The sequence below is a fragment of the Trachemys scripta genome, chromosome 13 (genome assembly GCF_013100865.1).
Source record: "Trachemys scripta elegans isolate TJP31775 chromosome 13, CAS_Tse_1.0, whole genome shotgun sequence".
NCBI classification, from domain to species: domain Eukaryota; kingdom Metazoa; phylum Chordata; order Testudines; family Emydidae; genus Trachemys; species Trachemys scripta.
In genome coordinates, this window is record NC_048310.1 from 39162247 (window position 1) to 39186511 (window position 24265).

The 24265-nt window shown below is 44.3% G+C and overlaps 1 protein-coding gene across 2 annotated transcripts in view; it reads right to left on the reverse strand.

Moving 5' to 3' along the window:
• CTCF (CCCTC-binding factor) overlaps positions 1–24265 on the reverse strand; it is a 46688-nt gene that overhangs the window by 12303 nt on the left and 10120 nt on the right. For both annotated transcript variants that reach the window (XM_034788499.1, XM_034788500.1), the window contains exon 2: positions 155–947. In XM_034788499.1, coding sequence (XP_034644390.1) covers positions 155–935 — 781 coding nt within the window. In that variant the 5' untranslated portion in view covers positions 936–947. The remainder of the gene's footprint in view (positions 1–154; positions 948–24265) is intronic.

A 24265-nucleotide genomic window follows, 5' to 3' on the forward strand; every position in this document is an offset into this window, starting at 1 on the left:
TAATTAATAACAGAGGAATTTTTTTACTAACACAAGGGCTTTACTCCCAATACAGTCTAGCTGAGTTTATTGTCATTTCTTTTTCAGCCCTTTTGTAAGTTCCCATTGTGACAAATACATTTTAAACAGAGCTACTTAAGAATAGTTAATTTACCTTTCTTTTTGATTTTTGTTGGTTTAGGGGGCTTCATGTTGCCCACCACCTTTTCTGCATTAACCTCAGACAGCAAACCCTCCTGCTGCTCCTCTTCAAAGTCATACACAGAAACATCCACATCTTTGCCTTCCTCAGTGTACCGGAGCTTGCTCTTTTTGGTTTTCTTTGTTTTTTTGGCTGGTGGCTGATAGTCTGGATCTTTCTGCCAATTGGGATCTTCCTGTGGCTGAAGTTCACCTTGTTCCAGTGTCTCCACCTCACCATTTGCACCTACTTTCACTACCTGGAACCCTTCTGGTAAAGGGAGCGTGTGACAGATCATAGGCTCTCCCTCCTGCAGGCCTCCTTTGGAAACTTCATTTTCATAGGCTCCCTGAAGTTCTTCCACAGACGTAGTGGCAACAGGTACAGTCACTGGAACAGGTACTTGGACAAGCTGAAGCTCACCAAGGTTTATAGGCTGTTCTTCCATATTAACAACCTGAAGTGTTATTATCTGTGTGTCATCTACTGTAGCCTCTGCTTCCTGAGCCACTGTGCCTTCCATTACTTCAGTCTTCATTTGAAGCAGCGCTGGATCCAGCTGTTCCATCATTACCATTTGCACGCCACTGTTGACATCCTGCACTACTTCACCCCCATCTGCTTGGTTCGGTGGTATATGGCAAGCATCCTCCTCCTGCCCACCTTCACGGCGTCTTTGATAGGTCTTTCTTTCTTTCCCCTTAATGAAAGTTTCCGACTCCTCCCCAATAGCTTCGATTGTCTCGCTTTCCATTTTGCCTTCCTGCTGTAGAAACAAGAAAGGTATTTTACGAGGTCACTTAGATGACTGTTTTGACAACAAGCAGTACAAATTGATGGGACAGAAGTTCAGACTGAAGACAAATGGTCAGACAATAGGGACTCGTTACATTCACTGATATTCTAACATGGAAACAAGCAGAACTTTGGGTTCACATTCTATTGACATACTGTTGGTAACAGCTTTAATACCAAAGTAGTAGTGGAACACAATCTGAAATGAAACAACTACTGTGCCAGTTTCAGGGAAGGAAGGGATAGGGGGAGGAGAGATTAAGTGATATGCACATTTCCTACTACATACTTAAAAAAAAATCTGTAAATCCTGAAGGCAGGATGTACACTGATATTATTCATTGCTTATAAATTATTGCTTATGCATCTTATAGTCTCACTTTACACAGTTGCCAGCAATATCAAAGGCAATCTTGAACTATTTAGTTTTAAAAAGCATGAAAATAAAGTAACAACAATATGGTTGCAGCCAGCTTTTGTTATGAAGCACCAGTATACATGAACTCGGAAATTTCATTTGGTCCTAAAACTGCAAGATTTATTCTTAAAACAGAAGGAAGATGTTTCTGCAAAATCTGAAGGAAGTGCAACCTGTTTGAGAATTACAAGTCATTAAAAAAATACCCCAAATGAAATTCTGATGAATTCACATTTCTTTGTCTCCCTCTAGCTCACAAAAAGTACTACTTTCCACATTGTTCAATCTCCATAAAAATTCATATGCAGTCATATTTAAAGAAAACAGATGATTTAGTAACATTTGCTGTGGATAGTTTGGGGCCCAAATCCTGCTCCTGTTAACGTAAAGGGCTGTTTTGGACGCTGACTTCAGTGGAAACAGGATCAGACACTACATGTATTTGTGCATGTTGCCCTCTACTGGCCAGCTGCAGCTTAGCAAGAACATAAGGATCCTTCTACAGCCGAGGTGGGCCACATCCGGCTGCCAGACATGCTGCTCTGAGCGGCATGGTAAGAGGGCCGGGGGATTGGATAAGGGGCAGGGGGTCCTGGGGGGCAGTCAGGGGACAGGGAGTGGTTGGATGGGGTGGAGGTTCTGGGGGGCGGTCAGGGGAATTGGATAACCATGGGAGTCCTGGAGGCCTGTCAGGGGGACGGGGTGTGGATAGGGGTCGGGGCAGTCAGGGGACAGGGAGCAGGGGGGGCTGGATAGTGGGTGGGGTCCCGGGGGCGTTTAGGGGCGGGGGTCCCAGGAGAGGGCAGTTAGGGGACAAGGAGCAGGGCGGGGGTTGGATGGGTCAGAGGTTCTGAGGGGGCAGTCAGGGGGCGGGATGTGGGAGGGGTCAGATAGAGGGTGGGGGCCAGGCTGTTTGGGGAGGCACAGCCTTCCCTACCCGGCCCTCCATACAGTTTTGCAACCCCAATGTGGCCCTCGGGCCAAAAAGTTTGCCCACCCCTGTTCTACAGCTAACGTCTTTCTTTGGCTCAAGTGACCTGCATTTTTGGAGTTGCAAGATTGGAGTTCTAGCCATTTATAATGGAGAGGTGCTCGCTTTTCAATGCTTAAGGTTGCCACCAGTCATAGTAGAAGGCTGATTTTGTCTTGTAACTAAACAGATAATTTCAAAATGTTTATAGCTAGATCTTGTTGGCAACAAGAACATTTCAGAATTTTTAAAAATAAAAATGTCAATAGGTAAACAGTTCTGAAATTTTTGTCCAATACTGCTTGTGATCCTCTGTTAAAAACTCACTAGAATACAAAATTTCAGGCATTGGTAGATTTTAACAATGGCTTGTGCACAAGGTAGTTTTCAAGAGTAGAAAAAGTAAGGTTTTTAAGAAATTGCCATTTATTTGGAAACTAGACAAATTTCTGTCAAAGCCAATGGATCCATGGTGACTGTGACTATTTTCATCATCTACAACAGGGGTCGGCAACCTTTCAGAAATGGTGTGCCGAGTCTTCATTTATTCACTTTAATTTAAGGTTTCACATGCCGGTAATACATTTTAATGTTTTTTAGCAGGTCTCTCTCTATAAGTCTATACATTATATAACTAAACTATTGTTGTATTGTAAAATAAACAAGGTTTTCAAAATGTTTAAGAAGCTTCATTTAAAATTAAATTAATTTAATTTTAATTTAACCCGCTGCTGGTCTGGGGTTCTGTTCACCTAGATGGGCAGTGGGCTGAGCGGGCCCTGCGGCCAGGAACCTGGCTGGCAAGGGTCCGGCAGCCAGAACCCCAGACCGGGTGGTGGGGGGGAGGGGAGAGGTGCAGGAGCTCCAGTCTGGTGCTCAGGGCAGGGGCCTGGGGTGTGTGCGGGGCTGCAGGGCAGAGGGCTGTATGTGTGTGAGGGGGTACAGGACTCAGGGCTAGGAGTGTGTGTGGTGGGTCACGGCAGAGGGCTGGGGGTGTGGGCTGGGGTCATGGGGTGCTCACTGCAGGGGGCTGGAGGGGCTATGCCCCTATTCCACCCTCCCCCAAGACCCTGCCCCTGCTTCTTCTCTGCCTCCAGCGAGCACGCTGACTCCACTCCTCCCCCAGCCCCTCCCTCACAAGGGCTATCAGCTGATCTGCCGGCAGGGAGGGAGGGATGGAGAGGAGGAGGAGCGGCAGGAACCCAGCACACTGCAGGAAGAGGCAGGAAGAGGCAGGGGAGCTGGCAGGACCAAGCTTATGTCCCCTGCCCCCGCGGGAGGGACAGAGGGCAGAGAAGAGTGAGCCGGATTTTTAATGGCACACTGCTGACTGCCGGGACTCCAGCAGGCAGCAGTGTGCCATTAGAAATCGTCTTTGGCATGCGTGCCATAGGTTGCCGATCCCTGATCTACAATGAACCAGCTGGGGCTCTCCCTTAGAAAAGAGGAAGTAAATTCCAGAATCGGGTAAAATGACAACTCCTGTATTCCTCATCAAAATGACCCCTCAGTCTTGAGAGAGCATACACGGGTCCATTTTACAGGTGGGATAACACAGGATAAAAGTTTAAATTAGTTTCCATATGAAGCTACAAATAAAATCAGGATTGGAATTCTGATCTCTGAGATGAGACCCCCAACACTAGACCAAAAGCATCTCTGACAGTATTTCAAAACTCTACACTTAGTGAAGCCAGCTAATTTGGGGCTTACAAAGGTGACAAGAATTGTTAAGAGTTTTGGGACACTAAAGACGAAAGGCTGTAAAGTAAATGCAAAGCATATTAGACACATTTTATATTGGGTAAACAAGGCACAAATATTTGTGGCCTGCTTTCCAGTGGTGCTGAGCACATCCAACTCCTTTTTGATTTCAAAGGGAATTGTTCCACACCTCTGAATATCAAACCAGTTGCCTAGGTATGATTCAGATTAACTTTCGATATCCATTTTGAAAAAATATCAATGTATACATGCATATTACGCACAGACACACACTGCTATCTGCCTCTATTCACATCTATTTTATTGCATCTTCTTCTGATGTTCCTCCCTTCTTGGGTCTATTGATTATTCTCTCTTTGACTGTGTTGCTTTGACAATGTATCAACATCATGGTCTGCTCAAACTACAGTTCACCTGCTGGTGTGCAACCTATGACTTTCAGAATGTTTCTTGCAACCAAAAGTTGCAGTTTCCAAGGGGCACTGAATACCAGAAGTACTGATATTTTGCTTCATATACACTTCCACCTCCCTCTTTCCTAACACCAATTAGCTATTCAATGTACAGTAACCCACATGACAGGTTTCAGAGTAGCAGCCGTGTTAGTCTGTATCCACAAAAAGAAGAACAGGAGTACTTGTGGCACCTTAGAGACTAACAAATTTATTAGAGCATAAGCTTTCGTGGACTACAGCCCACTTCTTCGGATGCATATAGAGTGGAACATATATTGAGGAGATATATATACACACATACAGAGAGCATGAACAGGTGGGAGTTGTCTTACCAACTCTGAGAGGCCAATTAATTAAGAGAAAAAAAAAAAACTTCTGAAGTGATAATCAAGCTAGCCCAGTACAGACAGTTTGATAAGAAGTGTGAGAATACTTACAAGGGGAGATAGATTCAATGTTTGTAATGGCTCAGCCATTCCCAGTCCTTATTCAAACCGGAGTTGATTGTGTCTAGTTTGCCTATCAATTCTAGCTCAGCAGTCTCTCGTTGGAGTCTGTTTTTGAAGTTTTTCTGTTGTAATATAGCCACCCGCAGGTCTGTCACTGAATGACCAGACAGGTTAAAGTGTTCTCCCACTGGTTTTTGAGTATTTTGATTCCTGATGTCAGATTTGTGTCCATTAATTCTTTTGCGTAGAGACTGTCCGGTTTGGCCAATGTAAATGGCAGAGGGGCATTGCTGGCACATGATGGCATATATCACATTGGTAGATGTGCAGGTGAACGAGCCCCTGATGGTATGGCTGATGTGATTAGGTCCTATGATGATGTCACTTGAATAGATAGGTGGACAGAGTTGGCATCGGGGTTTGTTACAAGGATAGGTTCCTGAGTTAGTGGTTTTGTTCAGTGATGTGTGGTTGCTGGTGAGTATTTGCTTTAGGTTGGGGGGTTGTCTGTAAGCGAGGACAGGTCTGTCTCCCAAGATGGAGAAACCCACATGGACAAACATCTGAGAAAGACTTGAGTATCTGATACTGACTGGCAGCCTGCAGGGGATCAGAACAGAGCTTTATCTTTATCCCACAGTGGAGGCGTGAAAGCCTGGGCAAACTCTAATCCAGGGGTTCTCAACCTTTTTCTTTCTGAGGCCCCCCCAACATGCTATAAAAATTCCACAGCCTAAACGTGGCACAACAACTGTTTTTCTGCATATCCACGGGGTAGAAAGCAATGCAACTGCGCTTGGGGCCCCATGCCACAGGGGGCCCCATGCCACAGGGGGCCCTGCAATGCTAAGCTATTCAGGCTTCAGCTTAGCCCTGGTTGGTGGGGCTTGAGCTTGGGCTTCCACCCCAGGCAGTAGGACTCCGGCTTCAGCTTTCTGTTCTGGGTTCCAGCAAGTCTAACGCCAGCCCTGATCTCTGGTTTATTTTGGTGGACCCCCTTAAACCTGCTTGCGACCCCCCCAGGGGGCCCCAGACCCCTGGTTAAGAACTGCTGTTCTAATCACAATTATCCCAGGTATTTGGGTAGGGACATGGAAGGTTAAGAGATAAAAGGAGGCATCACTCTTTAAGTGAGAAGAGATAATGGAGCTGGGTAAGCAGAGCAGGGCAGAAAAGCATGATAGGAAGACAGAGGACTTGGAAAAAAAGAAGAAATAGAGCAAGTGCCTTAGGGTTAGTTAAACTATATGTATTCACAAGTTGAATTTATTCTAATGCATTAGGGTAGAATACAAGTTTGCACAAAAGTCCTGTAAATCTATGTGTAAATAAGGAACAGAGCACAAGCTCATGGTAAGTTACTACAGTGACCTCACTGCCTTCTGAGTAGTGTAACATTGCATCAACAGAAGCCTCTGTTCCATTTGTACTTACTAACCAAGAAGGAAACCAAGATGCATGTATTTCTTCAACTCCTCTTTCTTTACTACAAATATCACAGGTAGACATTATTATCCATCACCCCTTTCCAGGAAAGCAAAGGCTGAGAAACTGACTAAGGGAAAGTGTACACCACAAAATTAAGTCAACTTAAGTTACATCAATGTACAGCTGCTGCAGTAATTAAATTGCTTTTGCATGTCCACACTACGCTCCTCGTGTCCGTGGTGCACATCCTCATTAGCAGCGTTTTCACTGACACAGAGCAGTGCACCGTGGGTAGCTATGCCACTCAACTTGCCACCATCTAGCGCAGAGTGTTTTGGGAAGGGTTTGCAATACCTCGTGGGGGCAAACAAATCATGCAGGGGTTACTGGGAACATGGTTTCAACATCTCAGAATGTTTTGAGCTTCTTTGCAAAAGCCCTGCAAAGCTGCAGGTCTGCCATCTCTGTGAGAAGCATGGATCCTGCACAGTTCTGTACTATTATGATGAGCATTGTGACCACACCGCACCTGATCCTGCAGTATTTGCAGAGCCGCCAGAGGAGTCGGGCAGAACAAGACAATTCCTTGGAGGCTGCCTTGCTGTGGGACATAGAAAGAAACAATTCACATTTGTTATTCGCATACATGGAGCAGCTGCAGACAGTGGTGCCCCCTTTCTGGGGGCAAGAAACAAGCACTGACTGGTGGGATTGCACTGTTATGTGGGTATGGGATGATTAGCAGTGGGTGCAGAACTTTCGGATATGCAAGACCATATTTCTGAAAGTGTGTGCAGAGCTCGATCCAACCTTCTGGCATAGCAACACCAAAATGAGAGCTGCACTGACAGTGGAGAAGCAAGTGGCAGTGTGGAAGTTTGCAACATCACATTACTAACGATCAATCGGGAATCAATTTGGAGTTGGGAAATCCACCATGGGGGTTGCTGTGATGCAAGTGTGCGGGGCCATTAATCGCATCCTGTTGCGAAGGACTATGACTCTGGACAATGTGAAGGACATAGTGGATGGTTTTGCAGCAATGGGGTTCCCGAACTGCAGTGGGATGATAGATGGCATGCATATCCCTATTTTGGCACTAAACAACCTTGCCACAGAATACATCAACAGAAAGGGATTCTTTTTTATGTTACTGAAAGTGCTGGGGGATCACTGAGGATGTTTTACCAATATCAATGTGGGATGGTCAGGGAAAGGTGCATGATGCATCTTTAAGAACACAGGCCTGTTCAGAAAGCTTCAAGCAGGACTTTCTTTCCAAACTAGGGGATCACTGTTGAAATGCCAGTAGTGATCCTATGCATCCGAAGAAGTGGGCTGTAGTCCACGAAAGCTTATGCTCTAATAAATTTGTTAGTCTCTAAGGTGCCACAAGTACTCCTGTTCTTTTTGCGGATACAGACTAACACGGCTGCTACTCTGAAACCTGGGAAACCCAGCCTATCCTTTACTCCCATGGATCATGGCCACCTTGACAGCAGCAAGGAACGCTTCGTCTACAGGCTGAGTCGGTTCAGAAGGACACTTGAATGTGCCTCTGGCCATTTGAAAGGCTGCTAGTGCTGCCTAGAGATTAGAATTCAGTGGGGGGAGAGGGGGGAAATCCCAATGGTTATAGATGCCTGCTGTGTGCTTCATAGTATTTGTGAAGCAAAGAGGGAAAAGTATCCACCAGGGTGGAGGGCAGAAGTGAGCAGCCAGATACCAAGACTATAAGAAAAGCTCAACAGGGAGCTATATGGCTCAGGGAGGCTTTGAAAGACCGTTTTAATAGTGAACCACAGTAATGTGTGTTGCTTTAGTGTGCTCTGCCTCACATTGTTTTTTTGCACCCCAGTATGAACCTTACAATGACTGCTGTGTGTGTAGTAATATAAATTGGAAATGCACCTGTTGCTATTTTCTCTGAATGACGTCAGACCCAGCCAGCCTATACTGTGAACTAATAAAGACGACTATCAATGTTCCTACGGCTGGATCGGAGCTGTGCCTGCACAGCCTCTTCTCCCACAGACCCGGGAGATCCACCACCACCTGTATACTCCAGGCAGGAGTGTGTCTGCAGTGTGCGCTGGGTAGGCACTAGGTGAGCTCTACACACCGAGCAAACAGAAAATGGAATTTCAAAAATTCACAGGGCTTTAAAAGGGTAGGGGCATGTACCTGTGTACCTGGCCGCTGGGTAACAGAGTTCAAAATGGTGACCAGAGAGGTCACGATGGGGCATTGTGGGACACCTCCTGGAGGCCACTAAAGTCAATGTAAGTAACACAGTGTTTACACGGAGGTGGAGTTATTAAGTCTGCATGACGGGTGAGCTACATTGGTGGGAGTGACATTTTAGTGTAAATGCTTACAGAGTAAGGTCAACATAAGCTGCCTTGCATTGACCTAACTCTGTAGCGCAGACCAGGCGTAAAAGAAGAATGTGTCCAATCCATGTGTGTGTGGGAGAAGAGAAGTGCCATGTCTTCCCGTACCAAGAAACGGGATAATAAATTACTAAACTGTTTAGAGGGACACCTATAATGTCTAAGCCACATGGTACTTTCCCTGCTACCCTCCCGCCCTTTAACTTAAAGAGTTTTCTGGTTTTTACTAGTTTGTGTTCCTGTAAATACTTCAGAATTAGGGTAAAATGAGCACAAACCAATCTGTTCCATGATGATGTCTGTATCTTTAACTAGTACTTAAGCATTTTAGAGTGGAAGTTTAGTTAGTTTGCTTTTAAACTATGCTCTACATATCACAAAGCATCTTACAGCATTATACAAGATTATGTAGAAAACCCTATGAACTAGTCCAGTTTAATGACCACTGTAATGTGAACTCCTACATGCACATAGAACTATTATGATTAGTATATTTGCTGGTTCAAAAATCTTGGCAAGTTGCCAAGAGTGACTAAGACCTTGTCTACACCACACAGTTTTGTTGACAAAACTCAGCTTTCCTCAACAAAACAGTGGAGGTGTAAACACTGTAGTGCTCCTTCTGCCCAGAAAACTCTCCTGCTTTGCTGACAAAATAAAACCTCCTCAACGAGAGGTGTAGAGCTTTTTATGGCAAAGTTATATGGACAAAGTCAGTGTAGACACTGCGCTTGATTATGTCGCTGTAAATGGCTTCCAGGAGGTGTCGCAAAATACCTATTCTGCCCGCTCTGGTCAGCAGTTCAAACTCCACTGCTCTGCACCCAGGCATCCACCCCTTCCCCTTTAAAGGCCCAGGAATTTTTGAAATTCCACTTCCTGTTTGCTTGGCACGGAGAGCTCATATCACATCTTCCCAGCTGCCCATGGTGGCTCCACGCAGCAAATGCTCTCCCATTTGGAGCGTACCTGAGTTGTTGGATCTGCTGCCACTGTGGGGGGAGGAGGCTGTGCAGTCCCAGTTCTGCCATAGGACCTTTGATACCTATGGGCAGATTTCTCATGGCTAGTTGGATAAGGGCTACAAACAGGACACATGTCAGTGCTGTGCAAAGATAAAGGAACTGAGGCAGGTATACCAGAAGGCAAGGGAGGCAAACCATCACTCTGGTGCTGCACTGAAGACCTGCTGCTTCTATAAGAAGCTGGACTCCATCCTTTGCAGTGACCCCACCTCCATCAGCTCTGTGGATACTTTGGTGGGGCTGGAGGAGGCAGACAGTGGACTCAACCCCAAGAATGAAGTCGTGGACAAGGAGGTTGAGTTGGAGGACGACGTGGAGCACATGGCAGGGTCGTCCGGTGGCACGGCTAGTCAGGACCTCTTTTCCACTCTGGAGGAGTCTAGCTAGTCCCAGAAGTCCATCTCTGGCACACATGATGCAGAAGAGTAATATTTTTGAGTTGATGCTGCTCGGTTATATGAGGTAGAGTTGTCATTTGCTCACTATATTGTAGAAGTGGGTGAAGAGATAGAAATGTACAAGACTAGCGGTGTTTGAGTGTGCTCCACATTTTCTGTGCAGCTAAGCAGTGTGGTGGAACTGTATGTTAATGCATTCCAAGATTTCACGGGAATCCTCCAGAGAGATCTCTAGGAAACTTTCCTGGAGATACTGGTCAATCCTCTGCTCAAGGTTCCTTGGCAGAGCTGCTTTGTTCCTTCCCCCATTGTAGAAAACTTTCCTGCACCAATCGGCAATCACTTGTGCAGGGACCAAAATGGGTGAGCAGCATAGGGACTGGGTTTGAAGCCGCATGCATGCAGGAGATGCACTCTTGCTACCCCTTAGAAGGGAGGTACGGCTTCAATGACCCACGTCTGCAGAAAATGGTGATAGAATTTACAATACTGTCCCTAATCACCTGCAGTGATCCCCTTAAAAAAACCACCTAGACCCTTTGCCCCATCTTGAACGCCCAACCTCCTTCCCACCCCGGCCGAACTCACCATATTTAGGGTATTCGCCGAGATGAGTGCTTGCCAAGAGACAGAGAGAAAGTGATCCGTATATTAAAATAGGTGTATTTTACTATAATGATTCAATACTGGGTCGAACTAACAATCGTGCTTCTGTGTATTGTTTCTTGTGCTTTGGCAGATGTGGCCTTCAGGGAAATCCCCTACACAGCGCCTCTGCCAGAAAAGGTAGCGACCAAAGCGGAGCAAGGAGGGAGTTCTGAGTGGTGCTCCAATCCACAGAGATTGAAAAAAAGAACGCAGGGAGTGGAGAGAAACCCTGAAGGAAAAATTTAAAATAGAAAGGCAAGACAGAAAGGAGAGTGAGGAGCGCATTGTAAAGTGCCAGAAGAGGATGATAAAAGTGATGGAGGAGCAAACAGAGATGCTAACCATGCTCCAGGCAGTCCCTAATCATGCTCCAGGCAGAACACAATACAGAACTGCTGTCCATACCCTCCCTAAATTCCTCCAATACATTCCTTGTAACTTCCCAGAATGTCTCAGTACCCCATTCATTCCACCCCTCGGACAGTTTCCTAAAATGACAGCTGGACTTACACATAGCTATGAGAGCCTACACTGCCCTGCACTCTTATCTCCCTTTCCACCAAGCATTTGGTGTGTGTTGTTAATTGGTATTTAATAAAAACAAACTCTCTGAAACAAAAGCAATCTTATTTGTCTCCTACATGTGATGGTTGCTGCTGATAGTAATACATAGTGTCAGTTTGATCATTTTCTGCCTACAAATCCTGTTCAGGAATCATTACAATTTTCCTGCAAGGTGGCAACTTAAAAGCATGACAGAGTGCTGTATGGAAAAAAAACATTATTAGTGCTCATTGTTAAAATGTTGCCTCAAGGCCTAAATTCCCCCCGTTATGCCCCTAACAGCGCTGGTAGCTGGCTGCTCAAATTCAACAGCCAAGCAATCCACTGCCATGCTCCATCCTGGAGGAAATTTTTCACCCTTAGCTTCACAAATATTATGGTGTGCACAGCAGGCTGCTATGACCATGGTAATATTTTCCTCATTTAATTCTAACCGGTCATAAAGGCAGCGCCAGCACACTTTTAATCTGCTAAAGGCACATTCCAGTGTCATTCTGCACCTGCTCAACCTACTGTTGAAGCACCCCTTCCTGCTGTCCAGGTTTCCCGTGTAAGGCTTCATGAGCCATGGGAATAAGGGGTACCCTGGGTCTCCCAGAATCACTATGGGCATTTCAACATCTTCGACTGGAATCATCTGGTTTGGAGGGGAAAAAAAGTCTCTGCTTAGAGCTTTCTGTATAGGCCAGTATTCCTGAAGATGTATGCATCATGCACCTTCCTGGACTATCCTGCATTGATGTCAGTGGAACGCCCACAGTGACCCATAAGCGCTTGCAAATACCATTGAGAAGTACCCCTTTCTATTGACGTGCTTGGTCGTAAGATGGTCTGCGGCCAAAATTGGAATATGCATACTATCTACCACTCTGCCGCAGTTAGGGAATCCCATTGCCAAAAAGCCATCCGATATTTCACGTACACTGCCAAGAGTCACAGTCCCTTGTAGCAGGATGCGATTAATGGCCCTGCACACTTGTGTTACTACAACCCAATGGTAGACTTCTCAACTCCAAACTGATACGCAACTGACCAGTAGCGGTCTGGAGTTGCCAGCTTCCACACAGTGATCACCATGTGCTTCTCCAAAGAGAGGGCAGCTCTCATTTTGGTATCCTTGGGTCGCAGTGCTGGGGCAAGCTCCACACACAGTTCCTGGAAGATGGCTTTCTGCATCTGAAAGTTCTGAAGCCACTGCTTGTCATCCCAGACCTGCATAATGATGCAATCCCAACACTCAGTGCTTGTTTACCGAGCTCAAAAGTGACAGTCCGCCGTGTATAGTTGCTCTGTGAATGCCAGAAGTAATCTGGTGTTGTTTCTTTCCATGGCACACTGCAGGTCAGGAAACTCTGATTCCTGTTGAGACTGGGTGCTCGAGATATACTGCATGACCATCCGTGATGTGTTCATAACAGTGACCACATAACAGCAGAAAGCAGTGTGGGATCCATCCTTTCAGACAAAGACGGTGGGCACACAGTAATTGCAGGCCACTGAAAAATGCAACGAAATGCAGCCGGAAGCCCATTGAATGCCGAGATGGGAAGAACTGCATCATGGGACATTGAGCCCACACCCATAATGCAGACATAAAGAGGGATTCATAGATGGGTGATAAAAAATATTACACAGGAAAAGACTTCATGTGAAGAGATCTCACAGATTGAGACTGATTAATTTAGAAGAGATGAGAGGTATAGCAAAAGAGTGAGTGGTTTACAGCAGTGCTTCTCAAAGTGGTGGTCCGCGGACCGGTGCCGGTCCACGAGCCATCGGCTGCCGGTCCGCGGCGAGTTTCCTCATAAGAGCGTCGAATAGGATAATAATATGGCACCGGTCCATGGCACATTGGAAAAAAAGTTGCCGGTCCCCCACATCAGATAGCTTGAGAAGCACTGGTTTACAGAGAAGGTAAATCAGGTGGTGCTGGTCACATTGTAGCACATTGAAAATTTTAAGGCATGTCTACACTGCGATTAAAAACCTGTGGCTGGCCATGCCACCTGACTCAGGTTTGTGTTAGCACCTACAAGTATTGCTATCTGGTCTTAGTCACACCTAGGAGCTGTCCCCTTGTTACTCACCATTTACAAAAGATACCATCATGTTTTTAAACAACAATTAATTCTATAACCATTTTTTAAAGAACATCTTCCCCCCCTCCAATTTAGACAAGGTTTGTAGGTTTCTTGCACCTTTCCCTGAAACATCTGGTACTAGCCATGGTCAGGGCAGTATGTTTTTTGAAAAGCAAGTTTGCAAGCCAGAAAATTCCAAGTTAATGTGAAATCAATGAAACAATCAAAAATGTATGGAAGTTAACCTAACCTTAACTCTGCCATCTTTTTATTCTTGTCCACATACCCACTACAGTTAATCTATGCTTCCCCAAGGTACTTATCACTATAATATATGGACACATAACCAGACCCCTTAATAGCAACATGTACATCTTTGTTGACAATCATCTATGCAATAACATATGCATACTCAGCCACCTATTACTAGGGCCCTACCAAATTCATGGCCATGAAAAACGCGTCACTGACCATGAAATCTCGTCTCCCCATGAAATCTGGTCTTCTGTGTGCTTTTACCCGATACTATACAGATTTCACAGGGGAGACCAGTGTTTCTCAAATTGGGGGTCCTGCCCAAAAGGAAGTTGCAGGGAGGGTCACAAGGTTATTTTTGGGGTGGCAAGGAGTCACAGTATCACCACCATTATTTCTGCGCCGCCTTCAGAGCTGGGCAGACGGAGAGCAGCGGCTGCTGGCTGGAAGACCAGCTCTGAAGGCAGTGCCCCACCAACAGCAGTGCAAAAGTAAGGATGGCAATACCATACCATGCCAGCCTTACTTCTGCGCTGCTGCCTTCAGAGCTGGGTGGCTGGAGAATGGTGGCTGCTGACTAAGGGTCCAGCTCTGCAGGCAGCAGCGCAGACATAAGGGTGACAATACCATACCATGCCATCCTTGCTTCTGTGTTGCTGCTGGCTAGCTGTCCAGCTGTGAAGGCAGCAGCGCTGAAGTAAGGGTAGCAGCAAGGCAGCCCCTTCCCCCCACAACTCCTTTTGGGGTCAGGATCCCTACAATTACAACATTGTGAAATTTCAGATTTAAATAGCTGAAATCATGAAATTTAAGATTTTTAAAATCTTATGACTATGACTGTGAAATTGACCAAAATGGACCTGAATTTGGTAGGGCCCTACCTATTCCACATGAACAACCTGTTCTCCAACTCACTCTCCTTTGATGAGCTAGACACATCACTTTGTACCCTCCAAACCGACTCAAAGACCTTCCCTGCAAAAGCTCATTTATTTCCATTTAAGTCAACATGCCACTTGTATATACTTTATTATCTACAAGCAGCTCACAACCACCCTCTACACCTATCATTCCACTGGAACTCTCAAGGCTCAAATCAACCTCTGCTGGACTTTGCATTGTAAGACCAATATTCTTATTTATCTTCCTGTGTAGGTCCTACACCCCTCCACCTACATATATTCACCTTAATCTCTACCCACTCTATAAAGACTATATTTAAACTGGACCCAGAGTGTCTAACTCAGAGATTACAGACATATCCATTCTACACAGAGAACAACTGAAATGTATTACATTGCCCTGCTAGTAATTTAAAACATTGGGACAGATTGTGACGATGCTTCTAGACAGATATCTACATTACCAGGAGGGTTCACAGAATAACAGAGTACGACACAGTTAAGGTGTCTTCCACTCTATATTTGCAAACTTCACAATTTGTTATGTCATTAGACACACATTTTAACGTTGAGGTTTCCTGGCTTTCACACATTTGTGAGGTATTTACAACCTTAATTCCATCTTGATGTTTATATCCGGATAGTAATAATACAAATGGAAATATGCCAGAGTTTCAAATAATGGGAATCCTGCATTTCTCATACACAAATTAGAGAATCATCCTACAGCCATTCAAATCAATGGCAATACTCCTACTGACTTCAATATTTCACGATCAAGTCCTTGTATGAGCAGTCCTTCCGAACAGCAGTTCTCAACCAGAGGTCCATGGCCCGGGGGGGCCGTGAGCAGGTTTCAGGGGGTCCACCAAAATAAACCAGAGAGCAGGGCCAGCATTAGACTCACTGGGACCCAGGGCAGAAAGCTGAATCCTGAGCACCGCTGCCTGGGGCAGAAGATTAAACCTGAGCAACTCAGCTTTGTGGAGTTCCTGTGGCGTGGGGCCCTGGTCAACTGCTCTGTTTGCTACCCCCTAACGTTGGCCCTGGCTTTTAATCTACTAAAAACAGTAGCAGTGGCACAGTTGGGCCATGGAATTTTTATAGCATATTGGGGGCGCTTCAGAAAGAAAAATGTTGAGAACCCCTGCTTCAGAACACCTGGCAATTTTGAAGCACTCATGCAGCACTCATGCAAAATCTTGGCCCGTTTCAAGTCTCTTGCTGACTGTGGGCAAGGGAAGCACTGCTGTGAAAGAATAAAGGCAGGATTCTATTACAGCTGAAATTTCTATTTCTACTGCTAAGTAAGTCCAGAGAAGAGAAGGATGCAGGAGAAAGAAATGCTAATAGCAAAAAAACAGTTGCTGAAATACACAATTAATAAATATGTCCTTAATATAAATTTAAAGAACTCTGTGCTGAATGCTTCAGCAACAAGGAGATAAAGAAGCTACAAAATATTTATTTTTTTCATTGGGTTTTCCCATTTGACAGGCCCTATCATATAAAATTAGCCAAGTGTGAAATATCCATTCTGTTTTGGTAAGCAACAACATTAGACATATTAGCAGCAACACAATCTCAAACTAGAGAATTAAGCATGTGTCCCCTAATTGCACCCAGACCTTTTTTCCTAGCTGAACTAGACAGAAGTTTCTTTCTCGGAGCAATGTAGGACATAGTTAATAAAACAAAACATTTAATGGAACGCCTTCTTCCTCAGACAACCTTGTCAGAGTTTAATACCTACTGACAGTAGGCATTCGGATTACCACAGATAGACAGTGGGGCAAATAGTGGTGAAATAGCAGGAACATTAATATCTGCACTAGTCTTTCCTGCACTAGACAAAAGGGGAAATTCCTGTTCAAAGCCATTTTTTAATGGTAAAATAAAATGTGGCCTTGAGACAGAAGCCTCCAAGGAACAACTTTAAAAACTTGTGTGCAGTAAGTCACCAGAACTAGATTGTTACCTGTACAAGGATTCTGAAGGAAAGAACAGTATAATACCGAAATAGTAGAATTTCCATATCCTTGTCACGGTTCTAGAAGTTAGAGATGGAAGAGACTCATTAAGTTCTTCCAATTTAACTCCTTAGCAATACAAGACAGAAATAATTAAATCCATATTTCAGGATATCAGCAGATTGTACAATGAAGACAGCAAGGAATTTCACCTCTTCACAATTGGACAGATCAAAGTTGGGTTCTTTTCACAGTCATCTGATGCATGAATTAGTGGCCAATACGCCAGAGGATATTAGACTTGAAAGTCCATGTGCTGTAAATCCTATGACATTCAAACTATACTGTGTAATGGAAACAAGCTCTCTCTGACTTTGATTCCTGTCCTCTTCTAAATAATGGCTGTCAGTTTTCTTTTGCTATCCCTTCTCTTCATGTTTGTGTTCCTGACTCTTCTGTACTTCTATACCTGGCTACTCTGGTCCTTTCAGTCTGGCTGCTCCTGACTCAGCACTTGATGTCAAAACAAATATTCCAGAATGGAACAGATGAACAGTCCTGGTAAATCAATTTAAACAGGAAGGGGAGAAGTGTTCTCAGAATGTCTTATGTTTGCTTAATAAAAGAACTGCTTAGTTCCAAATATTTCATCATGATGAATAGAAGGAAAATAGCCCAAGGGCTCCCATGCCGTTCAAGCAACAAACCTTGAACACAACTGCAACCTCTAGTGAGTACAATATTAATTATTCTTCATTCCTTTTGCTAGGCAAAAACATGGTGATTACTGAAAAAACACACAGCTCATTGTTCCTTAGCACTTACCACAATATTAAATTAGACAACAAATATGGAGTCTTTGCAGTCCAGCATCAGCAAATCCTGGAGATTTTTAACTATGCATCAGGTTTCATTCTACCTTGTGCCACGGAATCCCAAATCCACTTAACATGGAGACACTTCCTTTCAGCATCAGATTAGTGCAAACTAGAAAATACTGCCCTGCCACATGCTGCAAAAGCAGTATGTAGTAATATCAGGTCCACAACCTCATAAACTTCTATTAATGGAATAACAAAATCAGTTGTAGCCTAATTTACCACCTTTTTATTGTTGGGATAAATTTCTGTAGGAATTTTTGCACCAGTATAGCTACACCAGGTCTCGCTTCTACAGCCTCAGCATGCTAAGCAACAATCCAAGGAATGAACTTCCCTCAATGTACATCAGACAGAGGGGAAGACAAGTGGAAGCATGAAAATACATTGCTAAACTGAGTTTTCTCGAATCAGACAGGATGACCTGGAAATAAGCTGATGCTGGATTGGGAATTTAATTGCATCATGGCACTGAAACTACATTAAATTACCTAAATACCTAAACAAGTACAAACAAGAGATTTTTACCCATCTATTCGTCATAGCACAGCTATGATGCTATAAAAATAAATACAGTAGTAAGATTTCCTGGGCTTAATTTATACATTTGCAAGGAAGTAATGCAGGACATGGAAATACTTTTGTAAATTTTCTCACAGCACTTGCTAGCTCTTTGGAGTGCACTGCAAATGAACATAAGCACTGCCAGTCAGGGATTTAATTGAAGTGACCTGTGCTCTCACACAGAAGAGACTATAAGCCTCCTGCTGCTATAAGAGAAACCACAGAGTTCTGAGCCTTTCCTTTTACAACATCATTGTTAAACAGATACAAGACCCAGACTGATACATCCAGTCAAAAGAGAGGCACCCAGTGACTGTTTGAACTGCCAGAAAATGAACTCCTTACAAACCCAGAAATGAAGAGGCAGCAGCAATACAGATTTGCAAAACGTGGAAGAGGGAGGGACAGGGAGAGGGCAACAAAAAATAACATGCATACTTAGTGCTTAGAACACCCTTCTATGTCTAGGGTTTACCTTTTCATGCATGAGATTTCTTTAGGGTTTTGCAGTATCCTAGACCCATACTTTATTTAAAAACATGGGACAAACCTGAGATCAGTCAATAGTTTTTCATTATTAATGTAATTAACAAAAAAAATTGAGGTGGGGGAAGAGAACTGAATGACACTTGGGGCGCCTCATACCATAAAAGCAATAAGCTTTGGTATGATTTCTGACAGGGACCCCTTAGGGGCTCCCTGTGGCACCACCAGGAGGCAGCCAATATTTGAAGAGATTAGCAATTCTGAGACATGGATGAATGGCAACAGAGGACTCTATATATAAACAGCACTGACAGAAGCGGGGTTGGAGAGCAGGATCACGTACCTCCATCTCTAAAGGGCTGCACTAATGGCAGAACAGACACTAGTGTCTCCTTTCCCCTAAATAAATACTTAGCAGGGAGGACACAGGCACCCACATCTTCCTGCTTCACCAGCTGAAGATAGGCTGAGGGGAAGAAACATCCCCCCCACAACATTGCCCCATCTGTGTGGATCACTCAGAACAAGTATCTCCCAAAAAGTTACAGATGGCAGAGGAAGGAGGCAGTTCTCAGACAAGTCAGCCATATGAGCATTTGATAGCTGACTCTACTGATGTGTGGTTATTGATTTCTCTCTTTTCTGCTCTGGCAGCACCTTGATCCACTACGGGAAAAGAAAACAGATGTGTATCCAGTCACCGCACTGAACCAAGGATTTCTTTCACCCAATTTCTGAAAAGGTGAGGTAGCTAAACACAACTCCCGTTTTCTCTACCCTCTTGTTACAGATCAAAGAACTGACAGAGCAGGGAGAAGTCAACAGCAGTCATGCCTTAGCACAAGGGTGGCCAACTTGAGCCTGAAAAGGAGCCAGAATTTACCAATGTACATTGCAAAAAAGCCACAGTAATACGTCAGCAGCCCTCCATCAGCTCCCTCCGCCTCCCACCCACTGGCAGCCCTGCCAGTCAGCGCCTCTCCCCGCACCTCCCAATCAGCTGTTTTGTGGTGTGCAGGAGGCTCTGGGGGGGGAGAAGCGAAGGCATGGCAGGCTCAAGGGAGGGGGCGGGAAGGGGTGGAGTGGGAGCAAGGCCTGTGGCAGAGTCAGAGGTTGAGCAATGAGCACCGCCCGGCACATTGGAAAGTTGGCGCCTGTAGCTCCAGCCCTGGAGTCGGTGCCTATACGAGGAGCCGCATATTAACTTCTGAAGAGCCACATGTGGCTACAGAGCCACAGGTTGGCCACCCCTGCCTTAGCAGGAGGGACTAGACATGGCTGAGTGTTTGAACCTGCCCCTCCTTGCTGGCTACACAGGGCTCCCTTCTGCTCTACAGTTAAAAAGCATCTAAAACATAATACGCTTACTGACTATATACCAGGGATGTAAAATATACAATGTGGTGCTCATTTTCAATAGGATAGCTTTTCCTGTCTGTTTTTAAAATAAATAACGATAATACGGAACTCTTATATGGACTCATTTTTTGTCCATCATTCTCCACATGCTTTACATGTAAGAAATACATTATCACCCCCACTCTATAGATGGGGAAACTGGAGCACAGAGAGATGAAGTGACTTCTCTAAGGTCACCACAAGGGGAACAGCTAAGTCCCAGGCCAGTGCCCTACCCACTGAGCCATAATTAAAATCCTGTGTAAAACACAATTTCACGGGCTTAACGGAAATTGAGAGATTAACCCAATCCCATCATTTTTCCCAACATTAGGGGAAAACTGCAGCTGTTTGGGGTGTGGAAGAGAATTGGCAGCCATATATATCCCATGAAATTCAAACACACTCATGATGCTGCCATGATTTAAAAAAAAAACAAAAAACAAAAAAAAACCCTGTGATTATACAGGGTCTTAACCACGTTTCCCAACAGCAACTGTGCTTCTGCCAAGAACTTAAAGATGCTAAACTGAACAATGGGTGAATCTAATTCTTCTGTAGACACTTTTTTTTTTCCAACAAATTTTCAAATATAGCAGTGGCAGTGTCTTGATTAAACAAATAAAATCTATATTGCAGAGTCAAATATTCTGACAGACTATTCCCTTTCTTTTCAAGGGGAAGCCACCTTTCTCCAAAATGCTGTAGTTTTGACTGCTCAGGAAATTGAGAAAAAAGTTGTTCCTTACACAATACAAGCTGGGAGTTCATTTATGCTACCTCTTTGCTAGTGGAATGGAGAGAGAATTCCTAAGTGAGAGTTTTTCAGAAACTGGTCTGTGTAATATGCTTCTCCAGTTCTTCCCGAGAGGCTAGATCTTCACTGCAGAGTTCATTCAACTTATGTACGCTGGAGTTAGCCTCGCTTGAGTGAGGCTACGTCTACATTACAAGCGACTAAAGCGGCACAGCTTTACTAGTGTGTAGTATAGACACACTATAGCGACACAAAAGGTTTTTCTGTTGCTGTAGTAAATCCATCTCTCTGAGAGGCAATAGCTAGGTAGATGGAAGAATGCTTCCATTGACCTAGATGTATCTACTCTAAGGATTAGATTGACCTAACAACATTGCACAAGGCATGACATTTTTTACAGCCCTGAGCAATGCAGTTAGGTCCATCTAAATTTTAAGTATAGACCTGACCTGAGAATGGTCACATGACGAAACTATGTTTGAGCAGTACCGAGTGCCTGGATTACTGCACTGAATGACTGAATTAGCAGCACAGAGCTGTAGCCCATTCCCTTGATGGGCCTGCCAACTTGAGTAAAAAGCACCATCATAGTTGGGCTAAGGATTTGAGTGTGGGGATGGGACATGATTTAGAAGCAACACCAAGCAACAACTCGAGTTTACTCTGCAGTGAAAAGACCTATGTCTCAGCCTGATCTTTTCCCCTTGAACATCGTATGTGTTTCTAATACCTTGGTTGTGCATCTTTCTGCTTTCCCTATGCAGCATTCCACAGAGAAGTCGTCTTTCTAAGAGGCACTGTAGAATGGATGTACATTTTTCTTTTCTCTCTCTCCTTCTAATTTCTCTCTCCCAACTATGGTCTCCCTCCTTCTCCACAATAAAAACCGCTGGGTCATGGAAATAGTAAAGAATTACTGGTCCTCTTAGCCAACTCCCCATTCTGTCTCCACTCCCAATATCACAATAAAAAGCATTTTTTTAAAAAGATCTCTTGCCAAAGAAACAAGAATTCAAACAGGCTGGCAGACAAGATGGATAAAAATCAATGATTTAAAAAAATAGATTTTTTAAAATTTAAATTAAATATGGGTGGTTTTTTTTAATAAATATATTTAAAATTAAATTTAAAATTATTGGAACCCATGCTAAGTCTTAAACCTATTCTAAGCTATTAAACCTCTTTAAATTAAATAGAAAAAAATAACATTAAGCAGTACATGGCTGCTGCCAAGTTTTAAAGAAAGTTAAACTGCTGAACTGATGGAAGGCACTGACTAGGCACCTGGAACCAGAGTTTGCTGAAGTGCTAAACCTGCTTTGACAGCAGTAGCCTCTTCTGCAAGTGCAGAGAATATTTTCTTGATTTCAGTTTGTTCAACACATTCAGTTCAACAACTAGGTCATTCAAAGCTAAGAAAACAATTGGGAGTTGAAAAAGGAGAAAAGCTTGTTTTCCTCTTCCAATCTATGAATGAGGTGTGAAAGGATGAGATCTACTAGTTCTAAAATCCTGAAGGACCTGGTGACCAGAAACAATTAATTCAATTCTTTAACTACTGACAATACGTCCTATGTTTAATAAATAAGTTGGGTCCAGATTTTTAAAAGTATTTAGGTGGTGCCTAAATGATTTAGGAGTCTAAATCATAGTGCCCTAATCCCTTTTTAAAGTACGATGTAGATTTCTAAATTGATTAGGAGTTGCAGTGCTGAGCACAGTAATGCCTAAATACCTTTAAAAATCTGGGCCTTAGTTTTAAATACACAACATATTCTGATAAACTTCCCTCTCCCGAATGTATTCAGCACTTTTAAGGTAGTTTTATTTAATAACAAAATTAAAATGCTGTTTTTGTGTATTTTTAATTGAATTTGTCGATGTACAGCCACTACAATCATTACTGCGGTTTTTCATGTCCACACTAGCCCCTTCTGTCAGCGGTACACAACCACACCAGGAGTGCTTCCACTGAATGAACTGTGCAGCACTGATAGCTGGAGCCAAGGGTGTCTCAGCCTGAGCTGACAGCCTCACATGGGGCACACAGCTGGAACCCCCTTCTCCCAAGGCTGACAGCCTGGAGCACCTCCCTGTTACGGACTGGGAGGAGAGGAAGGAGAGCCCAAGCTTGGCGGCCGCAGGTGAGGGATTGAGGAGGGGAGAAGAACCTGAGCCCCATGGCTGCTGGGCTCAGGCTCTCCTCCCCTCTCCCCCACCAAGAGACGGCAGAAGATCTGGGGGCTGTCAGCCCCGCATGGCTGACAACCAACAGGCAATGTTAGTAACGGAGTGTTTACACAGACACTGCACAGCCCTAATTACATCAACCTAATAACTCCTCCTCCACAAGAGGCGTAGCGCTTAGGTCAATGTAGTAGGCAATTTACATTGGCAGGAGCACCACTATAATGTAGACATTCACAGAGTTAACTTACATCGACCTAACTCTGTAGTGTAGACCAGGTATAAGTTTAAGCTATATAACTGCTTAAATAAATGTGTATAGATAAAATGTACCTTCCTGGTAAGCAAAAGGAAGCACCAAATTTAGTACAAAGGCTATGTTTAGCTGCAAACAAGATGTTTTATTGGGTATCAACTAATGAAAATCAACCTTTCTTTAGGAAAACTGAACAATACAAATAAAAAAAGAAAAATTAAAATAATTGATTTAAATCAAGATTTCCTGCTTGCTGATTTAAATCATTATTTAAATAGGTGATTTAAATTGCTTTGATTTAAATCAATCTATACTGCTGGCAGCTCTTCTTTTGCGAGTTCTTTCCTAAAGCCTAATCAGAGTTCATCTCTTACTTCCTACCCTTCCGTAATATGTACAGAATGGGAAAACAGGTGGTACTGCATGTCATACTTCTGGAGTTAAGCATTTTCTGCTTATTCCCCCACTGAACAAGGTATTGAACTGTTTTTCTGAGACAAGAAAATTTTAAACTGCCCATGGTACATTACCACAGTCTGAAATGTATCCTGTTTACTGTGTCTTCCACACATTTGCTACGTGTAGAATTGTTTTTCAATAATTCAGTGGTGTCTTGTACATATAATGTATTCTCCAAGTACTAGGGTTACCATACGTCCTCTTTTTCCTGGACATGTCCGGCTTTTCGGCATTCAAACCCCCGTCCGGGGGGAAGTGCCAAAAAGCCGAACATATCCAGGAAAATGCCAGCCAGGCACTTCCCCTCTCGCGGCGGCTCTGCTCCTCCCCGACTCTTCGGCTCTGTTTAAGAGCTGAGCGCTACGGGCTTTGGGCAGCCCCCATACCTCCGGACCCTGCGCCGCCGGAGCCCGGGAGGGGAAGTGCCCAGCCGGGGGCACAGGGTGCAGAGGCATGGGGGCTGCCCTAAGCCGGTAGCGCTCGGCCAGCCTGGCTCTTAAACAGAACCGAAGAGTCAGGGGAGGAGCAGAGCCTTCGGTCGCGGCGGCTCTGCTCCTCCCCTGACTCTTCGGCTCCGTTTAAGAGCCGGGCTGCCCAAGCGCTACCGGCTTCGGGCAGCCCCC